At 45.1% G+C, this 24338-nt stretch overlaps 1 protein-coding gene across 1 annotated transcript in view; it reads right to left on the reverse strand.

The window, feature by feature from the left end:
- The window catches only part of C7H8orf34 (chromosome 7 C8orf34 homolog), a 184149-nt gene that overhangs the window by 57463 nt on the left and 102348 nt on the right, over nucleotides 1-24338 (reverse strand). Inside the window, exon 8 of the mRNA XM_060243666.1 lies at nucleotides 6634-6769. Coding sequence (XP_060099649.1) covers nucleotides 6634-6769 — 136 coding nt within the window. The remainder of the gene's footprint in view (nucleotides 1-6633; nucleotides 6770-24338) is intronic.

Consider the following 24338-nt stretch of genomic DNA (forward strand, 5'->3'; position numbering starts at 1 on the left):
GTGATTTGATTGCACTTTACATACACACATAATCCATCCATCCATCCATCCATCCATCCATCCATCCATCTATCAGTATTCATACTTTTTAAAGTTAAAAAATCTTATTAATTATTTTCTATTTTAGAGTGAGCAAAACTCTTTTCAGTACTTTGTAAAATTCCAATTTTTTCACTGGAGTCCTCAGGTTTTTCCTCTTATATTTTCCCCACCTTCAGATCCCTTCTGTTGAATAACTGTGCATATGAAACCATATGAAATTTCCTTTTAGTAATTGTGGCAAAGCACACATTACGTCAAAGCAAACATTAAACACTTGCAGACATTTGTCTCCTACAAGATTAGAACAGCTTCAAGACAACTGGAATACGTAATCACTAAATATATAATGAAAGAGAAGGACAATTAAGTCAGCAGTTATTCCCTTTTTACCCTTTCAGAAAGAACAATTTTTCTTGACAAACAATGTTTTGATTAGCATAGCTACTTTTTCAAGTGCTGTTTCTGGATATACTCAGTGGGAAAATGTGGTCAGTTCTATGCCCCGTGAGAGTTTTTGCTAAGCTGTGACATAAATCTCGTGTCTTGTGTTGTTTGTTTCCCATGACAAAGCAAGGATTTTGAACATAATGAGACCTAGCTGTTTCTTTCAAAAAAGGAAATTCACAGGGAGCTCACCATGAAATTGATTCCACAGCATGGAATTCAAACAACAGTAGTCCTTGGTTTATTGCACACATTTTTCATGTAGGCATAGTTCAACAAATAGTTATGCATACTTACATACTACTGAAACTGACAGGACTTAAGTGTCTGTTAGTGTTTGCAGATGACCAGCTTTTAAGAGTCCAGCACTAGCCATGTTTATATGGAAGTGAGTTCAGTAATCTCAATAGAACATTAAATAAACATAATTTAAAACCATTTCTTTAAGGGCAGAAGGCTTAAAGCAAGCTTTTTGCCCTACCAAATAGATGGAATGATAAGGACACTAATGTTCATCTATATATCAGACTATTATAAGAATTTAGGGATTCCAGTAATCTTTCAGATCTCATTCTTTCTGGTTCTTTTTCACAGGCTTCTCCTTTAACCTTTCCTTCTCTCCACAGTGCAGTTAGCCTGTAACTTCTTTATGTGGCACTTGAAAGGCCAAGGTGCAAGTGACAGCAACTTTCTCTTATTAAAATTACTTAGTTTAAAATGAACACTCAATTTGATGCAGTCGTTTAATCTCTTCAAACTGAATTTATGATTCTCTTGTGGGTCTATGAAAGGCTGCTTTTCTTTGTAAAGTAAAAACTGTGGGGAAGACATATTCATCAGTCAACAAGAAACACAACATTTAACCAACTTATATTATGTCTTATGCGGGGCTAGGGACTGGCATGTCACCACAGGTGTCAGCAGGGGTCATTTTGTAGAAAAATAGGTGGTGGAGCTCATTAGCATACACCCTCCCCCAGCCAAAAGCAACCCAATGCAAGAAAGGAGAGCCCAAGGCAAGTGAGGCCTGCTTGGGCTGGCTAGAGGTCCAGCCAGCCCAAGCAGGCCTTGGTCACCTGGGGCTCTCCTAGTCCACGTCCCCGAGTCAAAAGGCCAGCAAGCCACTCACCGCCAAAATCACATAAGTGGAGAAAGGGTGGTGCAGGCTTCTCCAGGGGTTAATGAGAGCTGCTGGGGGTGTGTCAAAGCCCCTGATAGCTGGCTGGCTGGCTGCCCGCTCTCCTAATCCAGGGATTGTTATGCAGCTGCACCTACTATTCAATGGACAAGGAAGGTGGGGAGGAAGAGAGGGAACCCTCAGAAAGGTTCAGGAGCTGTGCTCCTTTGAGCTCCTGCTGAATCTGAGGTCTGGGTGTCAGCTGTATCAGTGACTTTTTACTTCTGTTTCACACCTAGTAATTACCTGGGTTTTCTACACACGGGAACAGGCTTGTGTAGCTTCCCTGTTGCTGCTGCAGCTGCCAATACAACAGAGCAGCAAATGTGTTTTCTGCATGGTCAGTTCCCCTATAGCACATGGATTATTTTGGCAGTATACATTTCTCCACAACAGGTATCACTTATCTCTGCTTAAGAAATACTGTGAATTAATAGTTAACTTCTCCTGCCAGTCAGAGGATATCCAGGTGCAACCTTATCTACTGAAAACCAGCAAACACAAGGCAGAAGGTACAGCAGGCTCTCTGTGAGATGTTATGATTTGCATAAATATGTCACCTTATATGACAGAATCCATATGGCTACCATGACTAGGAATGAATGATTGAAATAGGATAGTGATAGTTACCTATACACTATTTGACATCCATGGCTGCTGTATGCGGATAGCTAAATCCACCATTCGGGGTCACACAGAAGCTAAAGAGATATTTCTGCACACTTGGGAGACTCACCAGGTGTACAGAAAAATCTGAAAAGATTTAAAAAGATTTAAAAGATTTAACTGCACCAAATTTAAAAAGCATACTTGTGAGTAGAGCTTGCAGCTGTCATCACAGGGAGAAGCTGGACTGGCCACTGAGGTGAAAGATGCTGGGTGAGGCTCTGGGCCCAGCTGTTGAAGCAGAAGAAGTCAGGCAAGACTCTGAGCTCAGTCACAATGGTGAAGGATGCCAGGCGAGGCTCCAGGCCTGGCTGCCACAGTGGAGGATGCTGGGCAAGGGTCTGGGCCTGGCTGCTGTGGTAGAGGATACCAGGCAAGACCCTTAATTGTTAAGAGTAATTGAGACTCTTGTTTTGCTCCACTCATCTCCTCTCAAGCATGGAATTAACAGCATCCTTTCCTTTGAGGTGAGGTGACCTGGAAAAGCACCTGGAAAAGTGTCTTCTCCAGAAGTGTCTTCTCCAGATCAGCCACCTCGGTCTCAAGGGTGCAAACTCAGTCCCTGAGAACCAGGAACTCCTTGCACTGAGCACACCCAAGACTTCTGACCAGTTTGGTGTAGAGGTTAAGTGTGTGGACTCTTATCTGGGAGAACCAGGTTTGATTCCCCACTCCTCCACTTGCACCTGCTGGAATGGTCTTGGGTCAGCCATAGCTCTGGCAGAGGTTGTCCTTGAAAGGGCAGCTGCTGTGAGAGCCCTCTCAGTCCCACCCATCTCACAGGGTGTCTGTTGTGGGGGAAGAAGACATAGGAGATTGTAAGCCACTCTGAGTCTCTGATTCAGGGAGAAGGGTGTGGTATAAATTTGCAATTCTTCTTCTTCGCCACTGGAGAACACTGGATGAAGCTCTGGCCTGTGGCTCTTAGCCTAGGGGCTCTGAAAGAAGCCCAGGAAGGACCAGGAAGCAAGGGTGAGGAAGCCAGGACCCTAGTTTCCTTGTGTTCCCAATAAGATAAGTACACTTGCCACAAGGAGAGCCACATAAATACAAAGGATTTTAAAAGAGGGATTATTTTTAAAAAATTAAAAAATTAAAAAGCAATTATGAAGGCATAATGCCAACAGGGGGTTTTGCACTCAGTGTCACATGTACAACCACTGGACACAAGTCTTGGGTGTGCTCAGTGCAAGGAGTTCCTGGTTCTCAGGGACTGAGTTTGCACCCTTGAGGCCGAGGTGGCTGATCTGGCGAAGACACTTCTCCAGCTGCTTTTCCAGGTCACCCCACCACAAAGGAAGGATCCTGTTAACTCCATGCTTGAGAGGAGATGAGTGGAGCAAAACAAGAGTCTCAATTACTCTTAACAATTAAGGATATCTTTATACATTAGTCTCCTACTTTGACATATTTATTGTGCTACTATTTCCCACCCTAATTAATTCCAAACATATTGTGACCTATAAACTTAGCTTCTTATTTATGTTTAGTCTTTACATATGTCAAAACATCTTCATTAAGCTGTATGCTAATTTACTGTTCACCTATATAGGAAAGGAAAGGTCCCCTGTGCAAGCACCAGTCGTTTCCGACTCTGGGGTGACGTTGCTTTCACGTTTTCACGGCAGACTTTTTTTTTGGGGGGGGGGGTGGTTTGCCATTGCCTTCCCCAGTCTTTTACACTTTCCCACCAGCAAGCTGGGTACTCATTTTACCGACCTTGGAAGGATGGAAGGCTGAGTCAACCTTGGGCCGGCTACCTGAATCCAGCTTCCACCGGAATCGAACTGAGGTCGTGAGCAGAGTTCAGACCTCAGTACTGCAGTACTGCTGCTTTACCACTCTGCGCCACAGGGCCGATATATATATATAAATATAGGCATCTGTTAACTTCCATTTCAATGTATGAGGAAGTTTGCCTACACATAAAAGCTCATACCTTGAATAAACTTTTGTTAATCTCAAAGGTGCCACTGGACCCTGAACATTTGTTCAATCTGTGGCTCTGAGTGAGCTGAACTAGTCCAGGAGCTGAAGCTCTGGTTTTTGGTGTGATTGCCTAAATTATATGTATTTTTTTCTTTGTAAGTTGCTGTAAGTACACAGTAGGGAGATAAAAAATATACTGTGTCACAATAAAAGGAGCAAAATCAGTCCATCCACAGACAGGATAGGTCTCTTTACATACTTGGGAAACCTGGAACAAAATATGACTTTGTAAATTAACCCAAGGGGTGGTGGTGGAAAAGGCCCTTAAAATATCATCAGATGGGTCTTGAAAATATTCAAGAATAGGTGGAATGTTGAGAGCAGATACAAGAGAACTAAAAGGACGGGTGGAATGTTGAGAGCAGATACAAGAGAACTAAAAGGACAGGGGGAGGAGAGCTGTGAATAACTCTCAAGCTATATAATATAATAGCTTTTAGCTGTCTGTTTCTTTTGTTTATTAAAAAAAAAAACAGCAGCTGCTTCTTCAAAAGGTGTCCTGAATATCTTTCTGTCACTTGTGCATCAGGGATGTAAAGTTACTGCATGATTCATATTTCTGAGTTGCAGGGGTCATTTTGTAGAAAAATAGGTGGTGGAGTACATCCAGGGATTGTTATGCAGCTGCACATACTATCCAATGGACAAGGAGGCAGAACTCTCAGAAAGGTTCACGAGCTATGCTCCTGTGAGCTCCCACTGAATCTGAGGCCTGCTGAGTTGTAAATTTTAAAAACTGGGAAAGTTTCCTCTGACAATTACACAACATTATGACTGTACAAGCAAAACTATAGGTCCTGCTAGAGCACATGGAAGTTTTATTCCATCAGCGTTTCCAAATGGGCAACCTTTATAAAAATGGCAACCTCAAATTAAAGCAGATGAATTCTAAAAGAAGGGTGGGCACATGCCCAAATTTGGGCTTCATCTCACCACAGGCTGCTTTTGTTTACCAGCAGTTAACCTCCTCTGAAAGCAGCACAAAAGAGCAGTCAGCAGAAACAATAAAAGGATGTAACTGGCAGAGTTGTACAAAATAAATAACATTCTTGCTAATCTGCATCTGTACCACTTACAAAAAGTTTGAGTTGGCTAGTTTGGTCACTTAAGCCTCCTTCTCAAGAATGGTTTTTTTTGTTTAAAGAAAATCAAAGGAAATTTGGCTGCCTTATTCTCTGGCTCTTACACAGCAGATGGAAAAATAGCTTTCAGTTGCCAAAGTCAGAAAGATTTCATATTGATTAGATTCTTTCCAAAAGGACTGTAAAGCATTAAAGATAACTGAATGAAATTCCCAGGGACACTCATGCAAGCAAGTCTCCATTTCATACAGGTGCATATAGGCAGATTCTGAAGCCATAAAAAGCCTGGATCATTTATTGAGAAGTCAGAGAAATTTAGATAACTAATCTAATTCAGAGGCAGGAAAAAATGAAAACAGTTCTAAACTGTGAAGGGAAGTTTATCAGTACTTAAAACAAACTGGTACATTGTTAGGGTGAATAGTATAATGAGCAAAGCTAACTCAAAAATCAATCCAGCCCCCAAACAGGTCAAGTCATAGTCTAGAGAAAGTGTGTAAGATCTTTCCATGCTAAAGGGGGGAAACACCCTGGCTCCCCAAAGGCTACCATCAGTTCAGTATAAACTTCTCCTTTTGAACCTCTCACCTTACAACCTTGTGAAAGTATAACCAGATTAAATATCCTCATCTCCACACAAAACAATAGGGACTCTTTTCTATTTAGGATATCTGTGTCTTAAAGCTAAACCAGAGCATGGCTTTCTGTTCATGATCCGGATTCTTAAATCATGTTCCAGAAGGTGAAAGCACAAGTCATAGATACAAAGAAGAAGAAGAAAAAGAAGAAGATATTGGATTTATATCCCGCCCTCCACTCAGAGACTCAGAGCAGCTCACAATCTTCTTAATCTTCCTCCCCCACAACAGACACCCTGTGAGGTGGGTGGGGCTGAGAGGACTCTCACAGCAGCTGCCCTTTCAAGGACAACCTCTGCCAGAGCTATGGCTGACCCAAGGCCATTCCAGCAGGTGCAAGTGGAGGAGTGGGGAATCAAACCAGGTTCTCCCAGATAAGAGTCCGCTCACTTAACCACTACACCAAACTGGCACCAAACAAATCAGACTTCTGGAAAAAGAACAAACCTTCTATTCAAACATAAGATGGAACAATGTTAGTTTGGGCATTCTGCAAATCATTTTGCAACACCAGTTTTTCCCTAGGGAAGCACAATATTGATTTGAAACTCTCAAAATAATCAATTGTGTGTGTGTGTCATTGCCTATTATTTACCTGGCACACCTTGCACAGATGTTCAGTGTGACCTTTGCTTGTGGCTCAGCAGTATGTGTACCTCGAGTCTGGTTAAACTTGCTCCCTGAAGAAATTACACTGGTTACCCCTTCCATTCTTAAATCATCAAGGTCCTCTGCAAGAAAAAAAATGCAAACATACCACTAAGCAAGTATCAGCAGCAATAACATCATGGTCCAAGTATTAGAGAAATACAAGCAGTAAAATCACTACAGAAATTTGAAAAGAACAAAAGAATTAGTTGCAGGAATAAAACTTTTACATAAAACATATATACATATACATTAATATGTTGAGCAATGTTAGTCACAGTCCAGTTCTTTTACACTGGTTTTGTTCCTGTTAATTAGTGGAGAATGAGTGCCCCAATATTTGGGCTTCTCTGCTGTCAAGGGATTATTTGTAGAGATGGGCACAGACCCGAACACTGAACAAAATCTGGCCCGGACTTTACCTTGTTAGAGGTTCGGACAATTCGGTTCGAAAGTCACATGTTCAGACCAGGAAGTCTCCGAACTTTCTGCCCAGTTCGGAACCTTTTGAGCACTCTTAGCAAAGAAACCACCCATGGAATTTTGTGCTGAAAAGTGGGTATGGGTGGTATATTTCCAGCCATCGAGGGACCAATAGTGACAGTCTGAAGCTGACAGGCAAGTCTGATTTCCAATGACAGGCATTGATCTAACTTCCTCAGGATGGTGGGGGGAGGGAAATGTATATAATCACTGGAGGTGCATTCCTGTCCTCTGTTTGCATCTGGTTTTTGCAAGTCTTGTTCTCCTTGTGTGTGAAAGAATATATTTTGGTGGACTGAGGGGGGGGGATTACTGGGGTGGGTGGAGAAAAGACAGGTTGTCATCTGTGCATTCACACTCATGGGCTAGAGCACCTGCGCTGATCCCCGAATCGGTACCTAAAAAGCCCGGGATTTTTTCATGCTCGGCACCAACGGGCATGTGCAGGCATCCCAATGCGCATGCTCACCGGCGCCAGAGCGAGGATCCCGCCAGTTCCTTCCTGACCGCTGGAAGACCCTACTGGAGGGAGACCATCAGCAGTGGGGAAGGAGGGCAGGTAGTGTGAATGCACAGATGACCACTCGAAGTTCTACAGTTACGGGTAAGCAACCTGTCTATCTTCTTCGTGGTCTCTGTGCTTCACACTCATGGGAGATTAGCAAGCAAGACATACCTGGAGGCGGGAAGACAGTCAACCGGAAGAAACAGCTTGCAGTAACACAGCTCCCAAATGAGTCCTCTGCTGAGCATGCACGTCCAGCATGTAGTGCTTCATAAATCGATATCCTGGAACCTAACTTAGGAGCAGCATAAGAAACAAAAAGCTGCTGGTCCTTACGAAAACTTTTGGAGCAACTTAAATAAAACAATAAAGCACGCTTCACATCTAGAGCATGCAACCTACGTTCCTCATCCGAGGAAGGTGTAGGATGAAAAGTGGGCAACCAAACTTCTAAGCTAAGGAGGAACTGAGAAACCACCTTGGGGAGAAAAGAAATATCAGGAGCGAACGACACTCCAGCCTCCTGAAAAACTAGATATGGGTAGTCACAACGCATAGCCATGAGCTCCCCTGCACGGCTGATGTGATAGCTACCAAAAAAGCAGTCTTCCAAGTTAGAAGCTGTAACGAACATGTGGCCATCGGCTCAAAAGGACGTCGAGTCAGCCTGTCCAACACTAGAGTCAAATCCCACAACTGTGGGGGTGATCTCGATGGAGGATGAAGCCTAAGCAAACCCTTCAAAAACCTCTTAGAGTGAGGGTGTGCAAAAACAGAGTGCCCGTCAACTGGTTCATGGAACGCAGAAATTGCTGCCAAATAAACCTTGATGGAAGAAAAAAGGCCAGCATCCACCAGAGATAACAAAAACTCAAAAATTACTGACAATCCCACCCTTTGGGGTGAAACTGAGGGATCAACTAAGAAATGCAGAAACCTCCTCCACTTCCTATCATAGGAAGTGCGGGTAGAAAGTTTCCTGCTGTTCAAGAAAACATGTTGGATTCTGCTAGAGAACCCACAGGGTCGATGAACCACACTGTTAGCTTCAGGTGGGGCATGTTGTGATGGAGTACATGACTGTCCTGAGTTGGCAGAAGGTCTGGTTCCGCCGGAAACTGGTAGAAGACTCCCCTCGCCAGTTGGAGTAGGATCGAGAACCAGTTCTGGTGAGGCCACCAGGGAGTCACCAGGATATAGCATGGTCTCTCTCTTGCGATCTTGTTGACCACCCTTGTCAGTAGTGGCAGAGGTGGGAACAGATAAAGGAACCGACCTTCCCACGGGAACAGCAGACCGTCTCCCAACGATTCTGGATCTGAATCCCATCTGGAGCAAAACAGAGGACACTTCCGGTTTTCGGCTGTGGCAAAGACATCCTCCTGAGGATACCCCCAGAGCTGAAACACGGGTTGAAGGAAGCGCCACTGTAACTCCCACTCGTGTGGGGAAGCCTCACCCCTGCTGAGGGAGTCTGTTTGCAAGTTGAGGACCCCTAGGAGATGCGCTGCCTTCACAAAGATGTCATGGTCCAGGCACTCCGACCACAGATCCAGTGCCAGTGCACAAAGCCATCGAGAGACTGTCCCTCCCTGTCGGTTGATGTAACACAGGACAGTGGTATTGTCTGTTAGCAGAGAAACAATCTTCCCCGCCACCATGGGGTGGAAAGACCGAAGAGCAAAGTGAACTGTCAGCAGTTCCAAGTAATTTATGTGGCAGTGAGTCAATTTCAAAGGCCAAGGACCCCACACACACAGATCGTCCATGTGGGCCCCCCAATCCCATAAAGACGCATCTGTTGTGATAATCACAGTTGGTGCAGGTAGATGGAAGGGAGCTCCCTGACAAGTGTTGTCCTTTGACTTCCACCATTGCAGTGTTTGAAGTGTCACAGGTAGAATTACAAACCTCTTCCGAGGTGAGTCCCGTAAAGGGCAAAACTGACGAAGGAACCAAACCTGTAGGCCTCTCATCCTCAGCTTCCCAAAGAGCAACACGCTTGTAGTCGCCGCCATCAGCCCCAGCATCCGCTGCAGCTGCTGCACCGTGCCCCACTTTCGACTCTGCAGAAGTTCGACAAGGTTGATAATGCCCATCACTCTCTGCTGAGGCAGAAACACGCGATGAAGGTTCGTATCCAGCAAAGCCCCTATGAACTAATGGAGTAAGGTGTGATTTTTCCAAATTGATCTGCAGACCCAAAGTGTCGAGAAGAGTGATGGCAATGTGGGATGACAAACTCTCTTTCGACTCCGTCACAAGGAGCCAGTCATCGATGTATGGAAAGACGACTATCCCTTGAAGCCGGAAATGGGCAGCCACAACACTCATCATCTTCGTGAACACCTGACGTGCAGTGGACAGACCGAATGGAAGAGCCTTGAACTGGAAGTGCCGAGAACCTACTGCAAACTGAAGGAAACGTCTGAACACAGGATGGATGCTAACGTGGAAGTATGCATCCTTGAGGTCCAGCGTTGCCATCCAATCCCCTTGGTTGATGAGGGGCAGAATTGTTTGCAGAGTGGAAATTCTGAACTTCTGGTACAAAATAAATTTGTTCAGATTCTGAAGATCCATGATTGGTCTTAGACCCCCATCCCGCTTGGGAACCAGGAAGTAACGAGAGTAGAAGCCTCCCATCCTGGCCTCCATCGGGACCCTCTCTATGGCTTGTTTCTGTAAGAGGCTGCTCACCTCTGCCAGCAGAGGTGAGGAAGGGGGAGTGGTAATTACCACAGATTGGTTCGGAATCTGAGCAAAATCTATTTTGTAGCCTGCCGCTATGATGGAAAGCGCCCACCTGTCCGTAGTGATGAACTTGCAGGCCGACAGAAATGGGCGGAGGCGGATAGACAAAGAGGAAGAGGGGACGGTGACACATGCTGCCAGAAAGTCAAAGGCCTTGCTTTTGAGGCTGAGTGCCCTTGGACTTGCCGGTGGTCTGTGCTGAAGCGTAACGGTTTCTGTTGTTCCCCCTGTATAGGGACCTACTCTCAGGTTGAGCAGAGTGAGGTCTCCACTGCTGTTCCAGGGAGAAATTTTGGTACGGCTTCTTTGCCCAAGGCTTGTGCCACTGTTTCTGTTTTGCAGCTCTGGAAGATGCTAGTACGCCCAGGTTCCTGGAAGTTTTTATACTTTTATCCATTTCCTGGAGCGCATTGTTGGTGGTAGAGCTGAACAGGCCTTCGCCCTCGAAGGGCAGATCCTCAACGAAGGCCCTGGTGTCCAGCTGGAGGGCCGTGGAGCTGAGACAGGAGTGGCGACGAAGGCAGACGGCAGAAGTGATAGTCCTTGCTGAGACGTCGACCATGTGCTTCGCTGCAGCCAGTTGTTGTTTGGCTACAGCAAAGCCTTCCTTCTGCAACTTCTTTACAGCCGACCTCTTCTCCTCACTCAGGGAAGGCGGGAGGGGGGTAAGTTGTTCCCACACTGAGTATTGGTATCTAGCCATGCATGTGGAATAGTTAGATACCTTTACTCCCAGCGCCCCAGCAGAGTAGAACTTCCTCCCGACGTTTTCCAGCTTCTTTCCCTCCTTGTCTGGTGAAGAGGAGTGCGTCTTGCGGGCCTTCGACAAGGAGGAAACGACCACTGAATTGGGCTTTGGATGTGTAAAAAGGAACTCAGCCCCGGACTCTTGGGTCCAACCTTCTCGATGACACGGGTGTAGAAGCAGGCTTCGCCCAGGGCTCCTCCACCATCTGTAGGATGACCTTTGTCACCAGCAGGGCAATCGCTGTAGATGTATTCAGCTGCATGACGTCGAACATGGTATCATCTACAACGGGTTGTGGCTGTGTCACTGGAAGTGAGAGGGAGAGTACCATCCTCTTCACCAGGTCCCCGTATGACTTGAGATCCTCTGATGGTGAGATGGGAAGATCCTCAGTGGTATGAGACACTGGCAAATGTTCCAAAGCCTGGTCCGGATCGTCGGTACCGACCTCGAAGTCCGACGAGGAGGACCCTCTGCGTAGAGAGTGTTCTGAGAGCACTGGCGTTGACTCTCTGACGGGTGACTGGATCAACACCGACAACTGAGGTTGGACTTCCTCCACCACTATGCCGCGTCTGTCAGGCACAACAGAGATCAATGCCAAAGGACGCCATCTAGAGTGTTGAGACAGCCTGGACATATGGGATGCCTCTGACTGCTGGTCCCAGTCTGCGAACTCGCGAGGAGAGTACCATTGGTACGTTGGGAAGGGATAGGCGTAAGGAGGCCATTGGCGCTGCTCCCATGGTGGAAGCGGTGGGAAGCGACGAGCTACTGTAGTCAGTTCCAGCTCTCTCCGATCTCTCACCTGATCCATCGGTGCCGAAGGCTCCATCGGCGCCGACATCTCCACCTACGAGACCAAATCGCTCTCGCTGCGACGCCTGGACCCTGAAAAGTGGAAGTGCTGAGTCAGGTCGATCTCTTGCTCCGATGCCGAAAGGCGCAGCTGCAAAGCACTGCCTCTCGACACTGAAGGGCTACGTAGCGGGGACACCAAGACCTTCCTTGGTGGAGCTGTCGATGTCGGAGCATCATGCGAAGGCGAAGGGGTGCGGGATGGTCTCCTTCTTCGGCACAGATGAACGGGTCCCCAAATCATCCCAACGCTTCTTAGCCGGGGTGTCCACTGACCCTTCAGAATGTAGTTTTGCGGACTTCTGGGGTTGGAAAATGGCGAGCTGAGTTGCTTCCCCTAATGGGGGCAGGCTGGCACTTCTGTTCAAGGTAGTAAAGGGCAAATTAATGCCTTCTGCCTACATTTCTCAGCTAAAGAATTGTCCAAGCTACGCACAGATACTTAGAGGGGACTTACCTTGGCTGAAAGGGAGTCCCGGGAGGTGGGCTCCTTTAAGGCTTTGAGGGATCTCCAGAGAGAAGTTGCCTATTCATCGTCTGCAGAAGATTCCAGAGTCATTATTTTGACATAAGCTTGACAGGCTCCAAACCTTCTTTTACAATTTTAAACATCTAATCTACAAAGGACTGGTGTTGATTTGAATAAACTACGGAAAAAAGGTACTGTGCTATCTCTTCACTCCGGGACTAATTAAAGTTAGAACAAAAGTAAAAGGTGGGAGTTGGAAATACTGAAAGCCTAAAAGGAGAAGAAGATAAGGGGCTAAATTTGAACTCTGTAAACTTAAAAGGCAGTGTTAAAAGAAGAAAGGAATTTATTGTTTAGTCTATCTGTGGTTGAGGAGGCAGCCCTATCATCACAGATCTGCAGCATTCACAGTCAACACAGGAAATATGTCAGATATCGTGAGATTTCTCTACCAGTGAAACGAGATTTGAAGGCAAGAAAACCAGGAAGTATTGGAGGAAGAAGAAGGAAGTCAACGAAATAAACAGTCTACTCTAGGATCATAATACCAGAGAAAAACATCAGTGGCCATTGTTGTTGGGAGGACTAAGTTTTAACATTGTTTTTAAAGTGACTGGGACTTTAAAAAATGGTGGAGTTAATAGATCTGACAATTAAAAATTACTACTGTTGGATAGTAGATAACAAGATTTAAACTGGTAAAAGGGAAAAAAGAAAAATATTTTAAAGTGAAGCAAAAGTTGCGACTGCCATTGTGGGAGAAATAAAAACTTTAAACATTAATATCTGAGCCTGGGAGGCTCAGAGGACAGCGAAATTGGGTGCATTGGAAAGGGCAGGCTTCACTTTATCAAACCTGATAGTTCAAATTTAATTTGGTGAGATCAAAATGTCAGACTCAAAACAAACTCGTGCTAGGTCTGCTTCAATAGAGAAAATGCAAGCCCAATTAGATGCAATGGAAGCTAGGATAATGAAGGTGGTGAAAGAAATGATAACTGTCTCTAAAAAAGAAATAAGAAAGAATATTGAGGACTCAAAGAAAGAATTAAAAAAAGAAATAGAGAATCTCAGAAATGACACTGTGGTAATAACAAAGAAAGTACAAGAAGTGGAAGAGAGTGAAAACACATGACTCAACCTTGTTAAAATTACAAGAAAAAATGGCAATTCATGACTGCAAACTGATGGAAACTCAGATCGGTCTGAGAGGTGTACTTGAAGATGAAGGTCTGAACCTGAAAGAATACATAATAAAAATAATTGCAGAATTTTTGGAGGAAGATCCTGAAGGGAATAGAAATATGTATGACTATATGTATAGAGTAAGTTCACTCTATGCAAAAAAGAACAATCTGCCAAGAGATGTGGTCATAAGATTTATGACAAAAGAAATGGTGGGAAAGATCATGAATAAAACCTTTGAAAAGTCATTGACAGTGGGAGGCAGTAGAGTAAGAATTATGAAAGAACTGCCAAGACAAGTGCTAACTGACAGAAAGGCATATAAAAATTGACAGAAAAACTACATGATAATGGAATGAGGTACAGATGGATAATACCTGAAGGTTTGAGCTCTGAACTTCAAGGGAAAAGGATTACAATCACAAATACACAGGAGCGCCGTAGATTTTCTGAAGAAAATAAAGAATTTGCACCATGATGCACTATAAATTGATATCTTGGAATGTAAATGGACTAAATTCACCACAAAAAAGAAAGGCAACGTTTCATTGGATAAAAAACCAGAATTGTAATATAATATGTTTACAAGAAGTGCATATTAGACAAAAGGATTATAAATTTCTATGGAATAAACAATTGGAACTAGAATTTTTTACATCGGCAGAACAGAAGAAGAGAGGAGTAGTCTTTTATATTAAACAAGACTTAGACCCGAAATTGGAATTTAAATATAAAGATGGAAGATATATAGTGGTAGAAATTACTTTGAATGCCAAAAAAACGTTGTTGTTGGGACTTTATGCTCCAAATGGTGCTAAAGATATTTTCTTTAAAAATATTACACAACATCTTGATGAAGTGACCTATAAGCAAATTTTACTGATGGGGGACTTTAACGGAACAATTCAGAATACGATAGATAGATCTGGGAAGAAAAAAATGATAAAGAAGGGAAATTGCCGAAGTCTTTTTTTTAATTGGTTAAACAGGAGAGTTTGGAAGGTATATGGAGGAAGTTTAATCCTGAAGTATGGGACTATACCTTCCTTTCAGCTAGACATAGCTCTTTCTCTAGAACTGACATGTTGTGGGGTACTAAAGATTTGGGACATAACAAAGAAAATAGAGATATTACCTAAAATAGGAGCTGATCATAACCCAATAATGTGGATTACAAAACTGTCGAAAAAGTCAAGAAGATGGAGATTAAATGATTTACTACAAAATAAAGAAATAGTGACATCTGTAGAAAATGAAACCAAAGCGTACTTCCAAGTAAATGACAGAGAGGATATAGAATTTCAGACGGTATGGGATGCCTACAAGGCAGTAATGAGAGGATTACTAATAATATTGAATAATAAAGACAAGGAAAAAAAGAAAATTATAAGGGAGATTACAATATTGCAAGCACAAATGAGACATCTGTTAAATAAAAAATTGGAATGGAATTTGAAAAAATTAAAACAGAAATCTTTCGAGGGAGAGCGAATAAACCTGGAAAATATTTGGCCTGGCCATTGAAGAAAAAGAGAGAAAGTAAAATTATTAATAAAATTGTGGCTTATGGAAGAGAGATGGTAGATCAAGAAGGAATAAAGAGAGAATTTTTTAAATACTATGCTAAACTATTTAAAGGTGTTAAAGTAAAGAAGGAAAAGATGGAAGCATATTTGCCGAAGATTAAAATAGCACCCTTAACTGATTATATGGAAAAAGTTTTGAATGATCCAATTGAAAAAATAGAAATTGAAGTAGCGATTAATGCAATAAAAATTGGAAAGGCACCTGGACCAGATGGATTTACGGCAAAAAATTTTAAAACGTTTAAAGAAGAATTAATACTGAAACTTCAAAAATTAATGAATGTGATAAGAATAAATGGAAAAATACCAAATACATGGAAGGAAGAAGTAATTTCGTTGATTCCAAAGGAAGATAGAGATGTCACTAATGTAAAGAACTATAGACCAATCTCATTATTAAACAATGATTATAAGACAGACACAAGAATCTTAGCAGAATGGCTTAAACAATATCTAATAAACTTTATAAAGGAAGACCAAGCGGGTTTTCTCCCTAAAAGACAAATAAGAGACAATATTAGAACTGTTGTAAATATTGTAGAATACTATGAAAGACATCCGGAGAAGAAAGTTGCATTATTCTTTGCGGACGCAGAGAAAGCTTTTGATAATTTGAATTGGGACTTTATCTTTGCAGTAATGGAGAAAATAAAGTTGGAAGAAAACTTTATAAGAATTATAAAAGCAATTTATACTGAGCAATGTGCAAGGTTATGTATAAATGCAGATCTAAAAGAGAAATGATAATCAGCAAAGGTACAAGGCAAGGTTGTCCGCTTTCACCATTGTTGTTTATAATGACTCTTGAAATCTTACTGATGCAAATACAAGATGATGAAGAAACTGAAGGAACGAGAATTAAAGGATTTTCCTATAAATATAGAGCATTTGCAGATGATATAATGTTTATAAATGAAAATCCTATGCAAGTAACACCTTTGTTGTTAGCTAAAATACAAGATTTTGGAGAATTGGCGGGACTTTATGTTAATAAAGAGAAATGTCAAACATTTTGTGTAAAAATATGCAAGTAAGTCAACAAAAGGAATTGCAGAGATTAACGGGATGTGAAGTTACCCCTAAAGGAAAATATTTGGGCATGGAAATAACAATGAAGAATACTGATCTGTTTAAAAACAATTATGAAAAGTTAAGGCGTAAAATGGACGAAGATATGATAAAATGGAACAAGCTTAATTTGTCATTGCTTGGTAGAACAGCTGCAATTAAGATGAACATTTTGCCGAGAATAATGTATTTGTTTCAAACTATTCTGATTGTGAAAAACAGTAAACAATTTAATAAATGGCAAAGAAAGATTTCAGAATTTGTATGGGCCGGGAAAAAAACCAAGGATTAAAATGGAAGTTTTAACAGATGCTAAATAAAGAGGAGGATTTAAACTACCAGATTTAAGATTATATCATGAAGTAGTTTGTCTAGTGTGGATAAAAGATTGGGTGACGCTGTTGAATAAAAAACTTTTAATGTTAGAAAGTCATGGAAATAAATTAGGCTGGCACGCTTATATGTACTATGGAAAGAAAAAGTTGGATGGTTCTTTTTCTCACCATTATATAAGAAATAATCTACTAAATATTTGGATGAAGTACAAGAAATATGGCAATGAGAGAAAACCACTATGGATAGTGCCAGCAGAAGTAATAAGAATAACAGCTGAGACAGGAGAGGAAAAAGGGATGTCATATAATCAATTACTAAAAATACAAAGCGGTAAAATAGAATTGAAAACTGCTGAAGAGTTGAATAATAAATATGATTGGTTTCAAATGCAACAAATAAAAAGTTTGGTGGAAGGCAATGTTAAAATTGAAGGAATAAGACGAGAACAAACAGAAATGGAAAAAGTTCTGCTTGGAGATAATGAAAAATTAATTTCGAAAATCTATAAATTACTTTTAAAATGGTCTACGGAAGATGAAGTAGTGAAATCTCAAATGATTAAGTGGGCAATTAATGTAAATAAAGAAATACAGATGGACACATGGGAATATTTGTGGAAGTACTATGAAACTCTCAACATGTCAGAGTATTAAAGAAAATTGTTTTAAGATGATGCACAGATGGTATATGACTCCTAAAAAGTTGGCAAAGATGAACAATAAGATGCCAGATAAATGTTGGAAATGTAAACAACATGAAGGTTCTTTCTACCATACGTGGTGGACTTGTGAAAGAGTGAAAAAGTATTGGCAGATGATTCAACAAGAGATCTTGGGATACGAATTTAACAAAGTTGCAGAGACTTTTCTGTTGGGATTACACATGGAAAAAATTCCAAAAGAAGATAGAACTTTAATCTGGTACTTGCTCTCAACCGCTAGGACATTGTATGCGCAGTTGTGGAAGCAAGAAAAAATACCAGAGAAATGGGATTGGATTGTAAAAGTTATGACATGGAGTGAAATGGACAAGTTAACAAGAACCTTAAGAGACTATGATTTAGAAGTATTTAAGATGGAATGGGAAAAGTTCAGAAGATACGTACAAAAAGAGTGGAAAATAAAAGGACATTGGACAATTTTTGATAATGACTAAGTACAAGAGGGAGGATAATAATTTTGGTTCTTACTAGTTAAGGGTACCTTTAATATTAAGATTTTAAGTATATAACACCAGCAGGGGTCAAGTAACGGGGGGAGGGGTGGGTAGAAAGTAATATATGGGATAGATTTAAAAAAGTAATTATTAATGATGTAAGAAATTGAAATTTATTACCATATGTTACTAATAATATTGTTTGAAACCAGAAGGCCGTTTTGTGGAACGGCCGCGCTCGACTGGCATCTCGGTCCTGATCGGCGAAACCTCAGCCGATGTGACCGTAGGGGCCGCGGCCTCTCCCATCGGTACCGACGGGCCCGATGCCATCATTTGAGGACGAAGTGCCGACTCGACCAACGCCGCCGAAAGCCTCGCCGCTCGATTCTTACAAGTTTGCTTGGAGAAACTCACACAGTGTGTGCAAGAGTCAACGCGATGTCCCTCGCCCAGACAGAGGAGACAGAGGGAATGGCCATCGGGAGGGCAATCTTCTTCCCACAGGAGCGGCATTGGGACGCCTACTCATGCCCGTTGGTGCCGAGTGTGAAAAAATCCTGGGCTTTTTAGGTACCGATTTGGGGATCAGTGCAGGCGCTCTATCCCATGAGTGTGAAGCACAGAGACCACGGAGAAGATCCTGTTGAATCTCCCAGCCTCTATACAAACTGTCAGAGTAAAAGCATCACCTCTCTCTTTTTTCTCCTTTCCTTGCATTCAGCGCTACATTTCTCCCCCCCCCCCCCCCCGGCCGCCTTTTTCTTTGCTGTGAGGAGTGGGAAACATGGACAGATTTTTTTCTTTTAAAACATGTTTTTGATTTGATTTGGGGGTGGACTATTCACTTTTGTGGGTTCTGTAAACCGCCCTTTGTCTGCATGATGGCTGTGGGGTCCCCTTTCTGCTTCTCCAAAAAGAACCGCATTTCTTCCTGCATTGCTTGAGTCTCTGCCTGGGGGGGCATCCTATCTCCTGTCCCACTCAGGCACCCAAACTACCTACAGATTTCTGGGGGGCTTGGTTAACTGTCCTCTTCCTTGGCTGTGGGGTACCCTTTCTGCTCCTCCAAAAAGCACCTCGTTTCTTCCTGCATTGCTTGCGTTTCTTCCTGCTTGGAGGGTTTCCTCTCTCCTCTCCCACTCAGGCACCCAAACTATCTACAGATTTCTGGGGGGCTTGGCTAACTGCCCTCTTCCTTGGCTGTGGGGTATCCTTTCTGCTCCTCCAAAAAAGCATCCTTTCTCCTCTTCCACATATTCCCACACATTCCCTTAGCTAGTCCACGAGTGCCCCCTCCCACAGCTCTGCAGTGAGTCCCAGTTGCCAGGCTTGGTTGTCCCTGTCACCTTCCCAGGTAGGATGGAAGGCTTGGCCCCAATCAGTTATCATGTCGCCAGGGGTGGGTGACTGGTCCCAAAAAGACACAGCCACCTGAATCCATGTGGGTGGTCCCTGGGGAGGTACTCTGGGAGTCTGATGCCTGTAGCTTAACCAGGTCCACACTGTAGTGTCTCAAAATGACACTGGATAACTCCCCCCAAAACAGTTTCCTTGATTGGTGGTCTGCTACTTGGACCCCCGCCAATCTGACATGCGTGTAACATGTGGGCCATGCGGAAGGTCATCCCAGGGAGGAATTGTTTTCATTGAAGGCCTCTAGCTCACCCAGGTCAGTTTTTGTCACTCCTAAACCAGCAGAGGTGACATCTCTTTGAAAAGCATTGCACTGAATGCTTTTCAAAGAGATGTCTGTAACTGAACTGAACTTTTTTAGGGGTCTGTAACTCAGCCCCCCCCCCCCCGAAGTCCAATGTGGACCAGACTTGGTGGGTACATTGAATAATACTAATACTTTTTATTTATATCCCGCCCTCCCCGCCGAAGCAGGCTCAGGGCGGCTCACAACATATTAGTTCAATACAATACAATAAAATCATATAATTCAATAAATACTACATTATAAAACCATTGTTTAAATCAACCTTACAATTAATATTAACATTTATGGTGCTAAATTTCAGGTTTTTAATAAACTGATGGCGGAATACAACAGCAGCGAAACTAGCATTAACTCAGCATTCAGTGAAGGTCATCTTAAAAAGAGTAGTCTTGCAGGCCCTATGGAATTGCTCAAGACTCCGCAGGGCCCGCACTTCGTCCAGAAGTTGATTCCACAGGTGTGGAGCTGCGGTTCCCTTGTGTTCTTCAATTTGGCCTCCCTCGGCCCAGGGATGTTCAGCAGGTTCTTTCCCACTGACCTCAGTGCTCTCTGGGGTTCATATGGGGAGAGATGGTCCCTCAGGTAGGCAGGCCCTCGACCATACAGGGCTTTAAAGGTAATAACCAGCACTTTGTACCGAACCCGGTATGCAACCGGCAGCCAGTGTAGCCCACGCAGCCCCGGCTGTATGTGCTCCCACTTCGGGAGCCCTAACAATAGCCTAGCCGCTGCGTTCTGCACCAGCTACAGCTTCCGGGTTTGGCACAAAGGCAGCCCCATGTAGAGGGCATTACAGTAATCCAGTCTTGAGGTGACCATTGCATGGATCACTGTTGCTAGGTCCTGGCGCTCAAGGAAGGGGGCCAACTGCCTCGCCCATCTAAGATGAAAAAATGTGGACTTGGCAGTGGCCTCTATCTGGGCCTCCATTGATAATGAAGGCTCCAGTAGAACCCCCAAGCTCTTGACCCAGTGTGCTGCTTTCAGTGACACAACGTCAAAAAACTGGGAGAGGAATTTGTCCTCCCATAGTGCCATGACCCAAGCAAAGGACCTCCATCTTCATTGGATTCAGCTTCAACCCACTCAGCCTGAGCCAACCTGCCATGGCTTGCAGTGCCAGGTCCAGGTTTTTTGGGACGCAGTCAGGCCAGCCATCCATTAGCAGATAGAGCTGGGTGTCATCCACATATTGATGACACCCCAGCCCATACCTCCAGGCAATCTGGACAAGGGGGCGCATGTAGATGTTAAATAATATCGGAGAGAGAACTGCTCCCTGCGGTACCCCACAATCTAGCGAGTGCCTCTGAGACAGCTCTCCCCCAATTGCCACCCTTTGTCCCATCCATCAAAGAAAGAGGAAAGCCACTGTAAGGCCAACCCCCTGATCCCTGCATCGGCGAGCCGACGGGTCAGTAACCGATGGTTGACTTTGTCGAACGCAGCCGACAGGTCTAACAACATCAGCACCGCCATGCCGCCTCGATCCAGATGCCACTGGAGATCATCCACCAAGGCAACCAGCACTGTCTCCGTCCCATAGCCTGGACGGAAGCCAGACTGGTAAGGATCTAAGATGGAAGCGTCATCCAGAAAACCCTGCAACTGTAGTGCTACTGCCCTCTTGATAATTTTACCTAAAAATGGTACATTTGAGACCGGTCGGTAATTTGCCAATTCGGCCGAGTCTGCTGTACTCTTTTTCAAGAGAGGGCGGACCATAGTCTCTTTCAGAGGTGTTGGAAATCGCCCCTCTGAAGAGAATGATCTGGAGACAACCTGCCATTTTGGAGCCTCAAAGCCCTGTGGGGGGCTTTTTAAAAACCGGACCAGTTCTGTTCGTGAACCAAACCAGCATTTTCTGGTCTGTGCCCATCCCTAGTTATTTGTATTTAACAGGTTTGAGCCAAAGAGCGGGATCCTATGAACTAATGTTTGCTAATGTCAAAGCCTTCCTTCATTGAAAAGAACCTTCTTGTGGGAGCAGAATGTTCTGCTGGATCATGAATGGATTCAGAAGATACAGATCTGGAAACTGAGAGGATTAGAGCAGCACAAGTGTGGAACCTGCAAGGAACTATGGAAGGCATATCATTCCCCCCCACACACACACACACACACACTATTTCCTCTTTCCCTTTCCTGAAAGCCCCTGTAGCCCCTTCTCTTTTTCCTTCTTTCTCTCATTCTATGGTTGCCAAGGTGGGACCTGGAGATCTCCTGGATTCACAACTATCTTCCAACTACAGAGATCAGTTCCCTCTTATAGCTGTCAGCTAAAGGTTGAAAAATTCCTCGAGATTTGGGAGAGCAAGGTTGGAAAGAGAAGATACCTCAGTAGGGTATAATGCCCTAGAGTTCACCCTCCAAAACAGCTGTTTTCTGCAGGGGAATTTCTCCAGATTCTCTGTCATCTGGAGAGCAGTTGTAATTCTGGGTGAGCTGTCCCTCTGGAGCAAATGACTGCTTTGAAGGGTAGACCCTATGGCATTATATCTATCTGGGTCCTCTTTCTTTCCCAAACCCTACCTTTCTTTTTAGTCTACCACAAAATATCCAGGAATTTCCCAGCCTGGAGCTGGCAGCCCTAGGCCTGGCCCTAATGAATCTTCCCTAAAAGGCCAAAAATAGGCCTGGAAAGGACCCTGTCTTTTCCCGTGCACAAATCCAGTCTGAATACTGTGGTCTGAATACTGTGGTTGCCTAGCAATGACCACTGAGGGCATCCGTTGTTTAAAGCTATATTCTTTAATGTATTCTTTAATACATTCTTTAATGTATTTTTTTAAAGATTTAATATTTTTCTGCAAACCTGGGACCCTTTTCAGATTTGTAGAAAAACATGTCTAATCTGCTCCGGTCAAATCCACAGATTTGTCTGACTTTGCTATTAGTTCCATTAGTGCAGAGAGTAGGGTGACCATAATGTCTGAAGGCCAGCCAGGGACAACGGGGGGGGGGGAGGCAGGGGTGCGTGCGCGCGGAGCGCGCGTCGCCGGAAACAGGAAGTGACGTCACTTCCGGTGACGTCATGCCACCACCGGAAACAGGAAGTGGCATCACTTCCTGTGACATCATTTTCCCCGCGTCACCTGCCGGAAACGGGAAGTGACATCACTTCCTGTGACATCATTTCCCCCAAATGACATCATTTTCCCCAAATGCCACTGCCGGAAACAGGAAGTGACTTCACAGCACTTCCTATGACGTCCCCAAAAATCCCCCAAATATCACCGCCGGAAACAATTTTGTTCTCAAATCCTGTATATACTTCATCAGTATATGGGATAAGGCACTTTCTCAACTGTGCTGCATAATGCAGCCTATTTATTTTGTCCTGTTGGCTCTGTTGGCTCTATCTGCGCCACCTTCATCACTTTCGGGGTGTGGATCCCCCAGTGGGGTGGTCTCCCGACTCCCTCCGCTGACTGTTTCTGATAGCCCTGCGCCCCCTCTTTCATTTGATATGTGTCCCGTGCGGGTGCCACCCTCCCACCGGGAGATGCCGCAAAATGAGCCCCCTTGAGGCTTATGGCGGCAGGGCTCGGGGGAAGCGAGCTAGACTGCTGTTCTTTTGAGGGGTTATAGAGTGTTTCGAGCCCGTCCCTGTGGCATCGGTCCCATCGTTGTGGGACCCAGGGGGCCGGCGCAGCGGCACGCCGAAGCAGCCTGTCACTAATAACACAGGTCGAGATGCAGGACAGGAACCTGGAAGTGACCGACAGGCTGCTTCAGCGTGCCGCCCTGAGGGCGTCGGAAAGGCCCGCGGGGGTCGCTGGAGGGCCTCCAGCGACCCCCGCGGGCCTTTCCGACGCCCTCCCGGGCAGAGGAGGACGGGGGGTGGGGGTTGTGAGCCCCGGGAAGCGTCGGAAAGGCCCGCGGGGTTGCTGGAGGCCCTCCAGCGACCCCCGCGGGCCTTTCCGATGCCCTCCCGGGCGGAGGAGGACGGGGGGTGGGGGTTGCGAGCCCCGGGAAGCGTCGGAAAGGCCTGCGGGGGTCGCTGGAGGCCCTCCAGCGACCCCCGCGGGCCTTTCCGACGCCCTCCTGGGCGGAGGAGGACGGGGGTGGGGGTTGCGAGCCCCGGGAAGCGTCGGAAAGGCCCGCGGGGGTCGCTGGAGGCCCTCCAGCGACCCCCGCGGGTCTTTCCGACGCCCTCCCGGGCGGAGGAGGACGGGGGGTGGGGGTTTCGAGCCCCGGGAAGCGTCGGAAAGGGCCTCCAGCGACCCCCGCGGGCCTTTCCGACGCCCTCAGGGCGGCACGCTGAAGCAGCCTGTCGGTCACTTCCAGGTTCCTGTCCTCCAGCGACCCCCGCGGGCCTTTCCGACGCCCTCCCGGGCCTCCGCCGCCACCGCCGGGCCCCGTGCGCGGGCGCGGAAGGCGGCGAGTGAGGGAGGGAGGGAGCGTCCCTGCGTGTGCGCAGGGCGATCTGCGCACGCGCAGGGTCGCTCCCTCCCTCACTCGCCACCTTCCCCGCCCGGGCGCGCGGCCCCCGGCTCTCTGGCTGGCTAAACCGGGACCTCAAAATGGTCCCAGTATACCCAGCCCGGGAGCCGGGAATTGGGGGCCAGATCCGGGAAAGTCCCGGGAGACCGGGACGGTCTGGCCACCCTAGCAGAGAGGAAGGAATGCAGACAGCTTGGTCCAACTGGACTCTTTTCACAAACTTTGCATGAACAAGCTGCATACCTGGTCCTGAACGGTTACAGAACTGAATGTCCTGCTGCAGATCCTGGAAGTCCCTCTCACTGCTACTCCATGACCAAGTGCACAGAAACAAAC

Source organism: Heteronotia binoei, chromosome 7 (genome assembly GCF_032191835.1).
Source record: "Heteronotia binoei isolate CCM8104 ecotype False Entrance Well chromosome 7, APGP_CSIRO_Hbin_v1, whole genome shotgun sequence".
In the NCBI taxonomy this organism is placed as follows: Eukaryota; Metazoa; Chordata; class Lepidosauria; order Squamata; family Gekkonidae; genus Heteronotia; species Heteronotia binoei.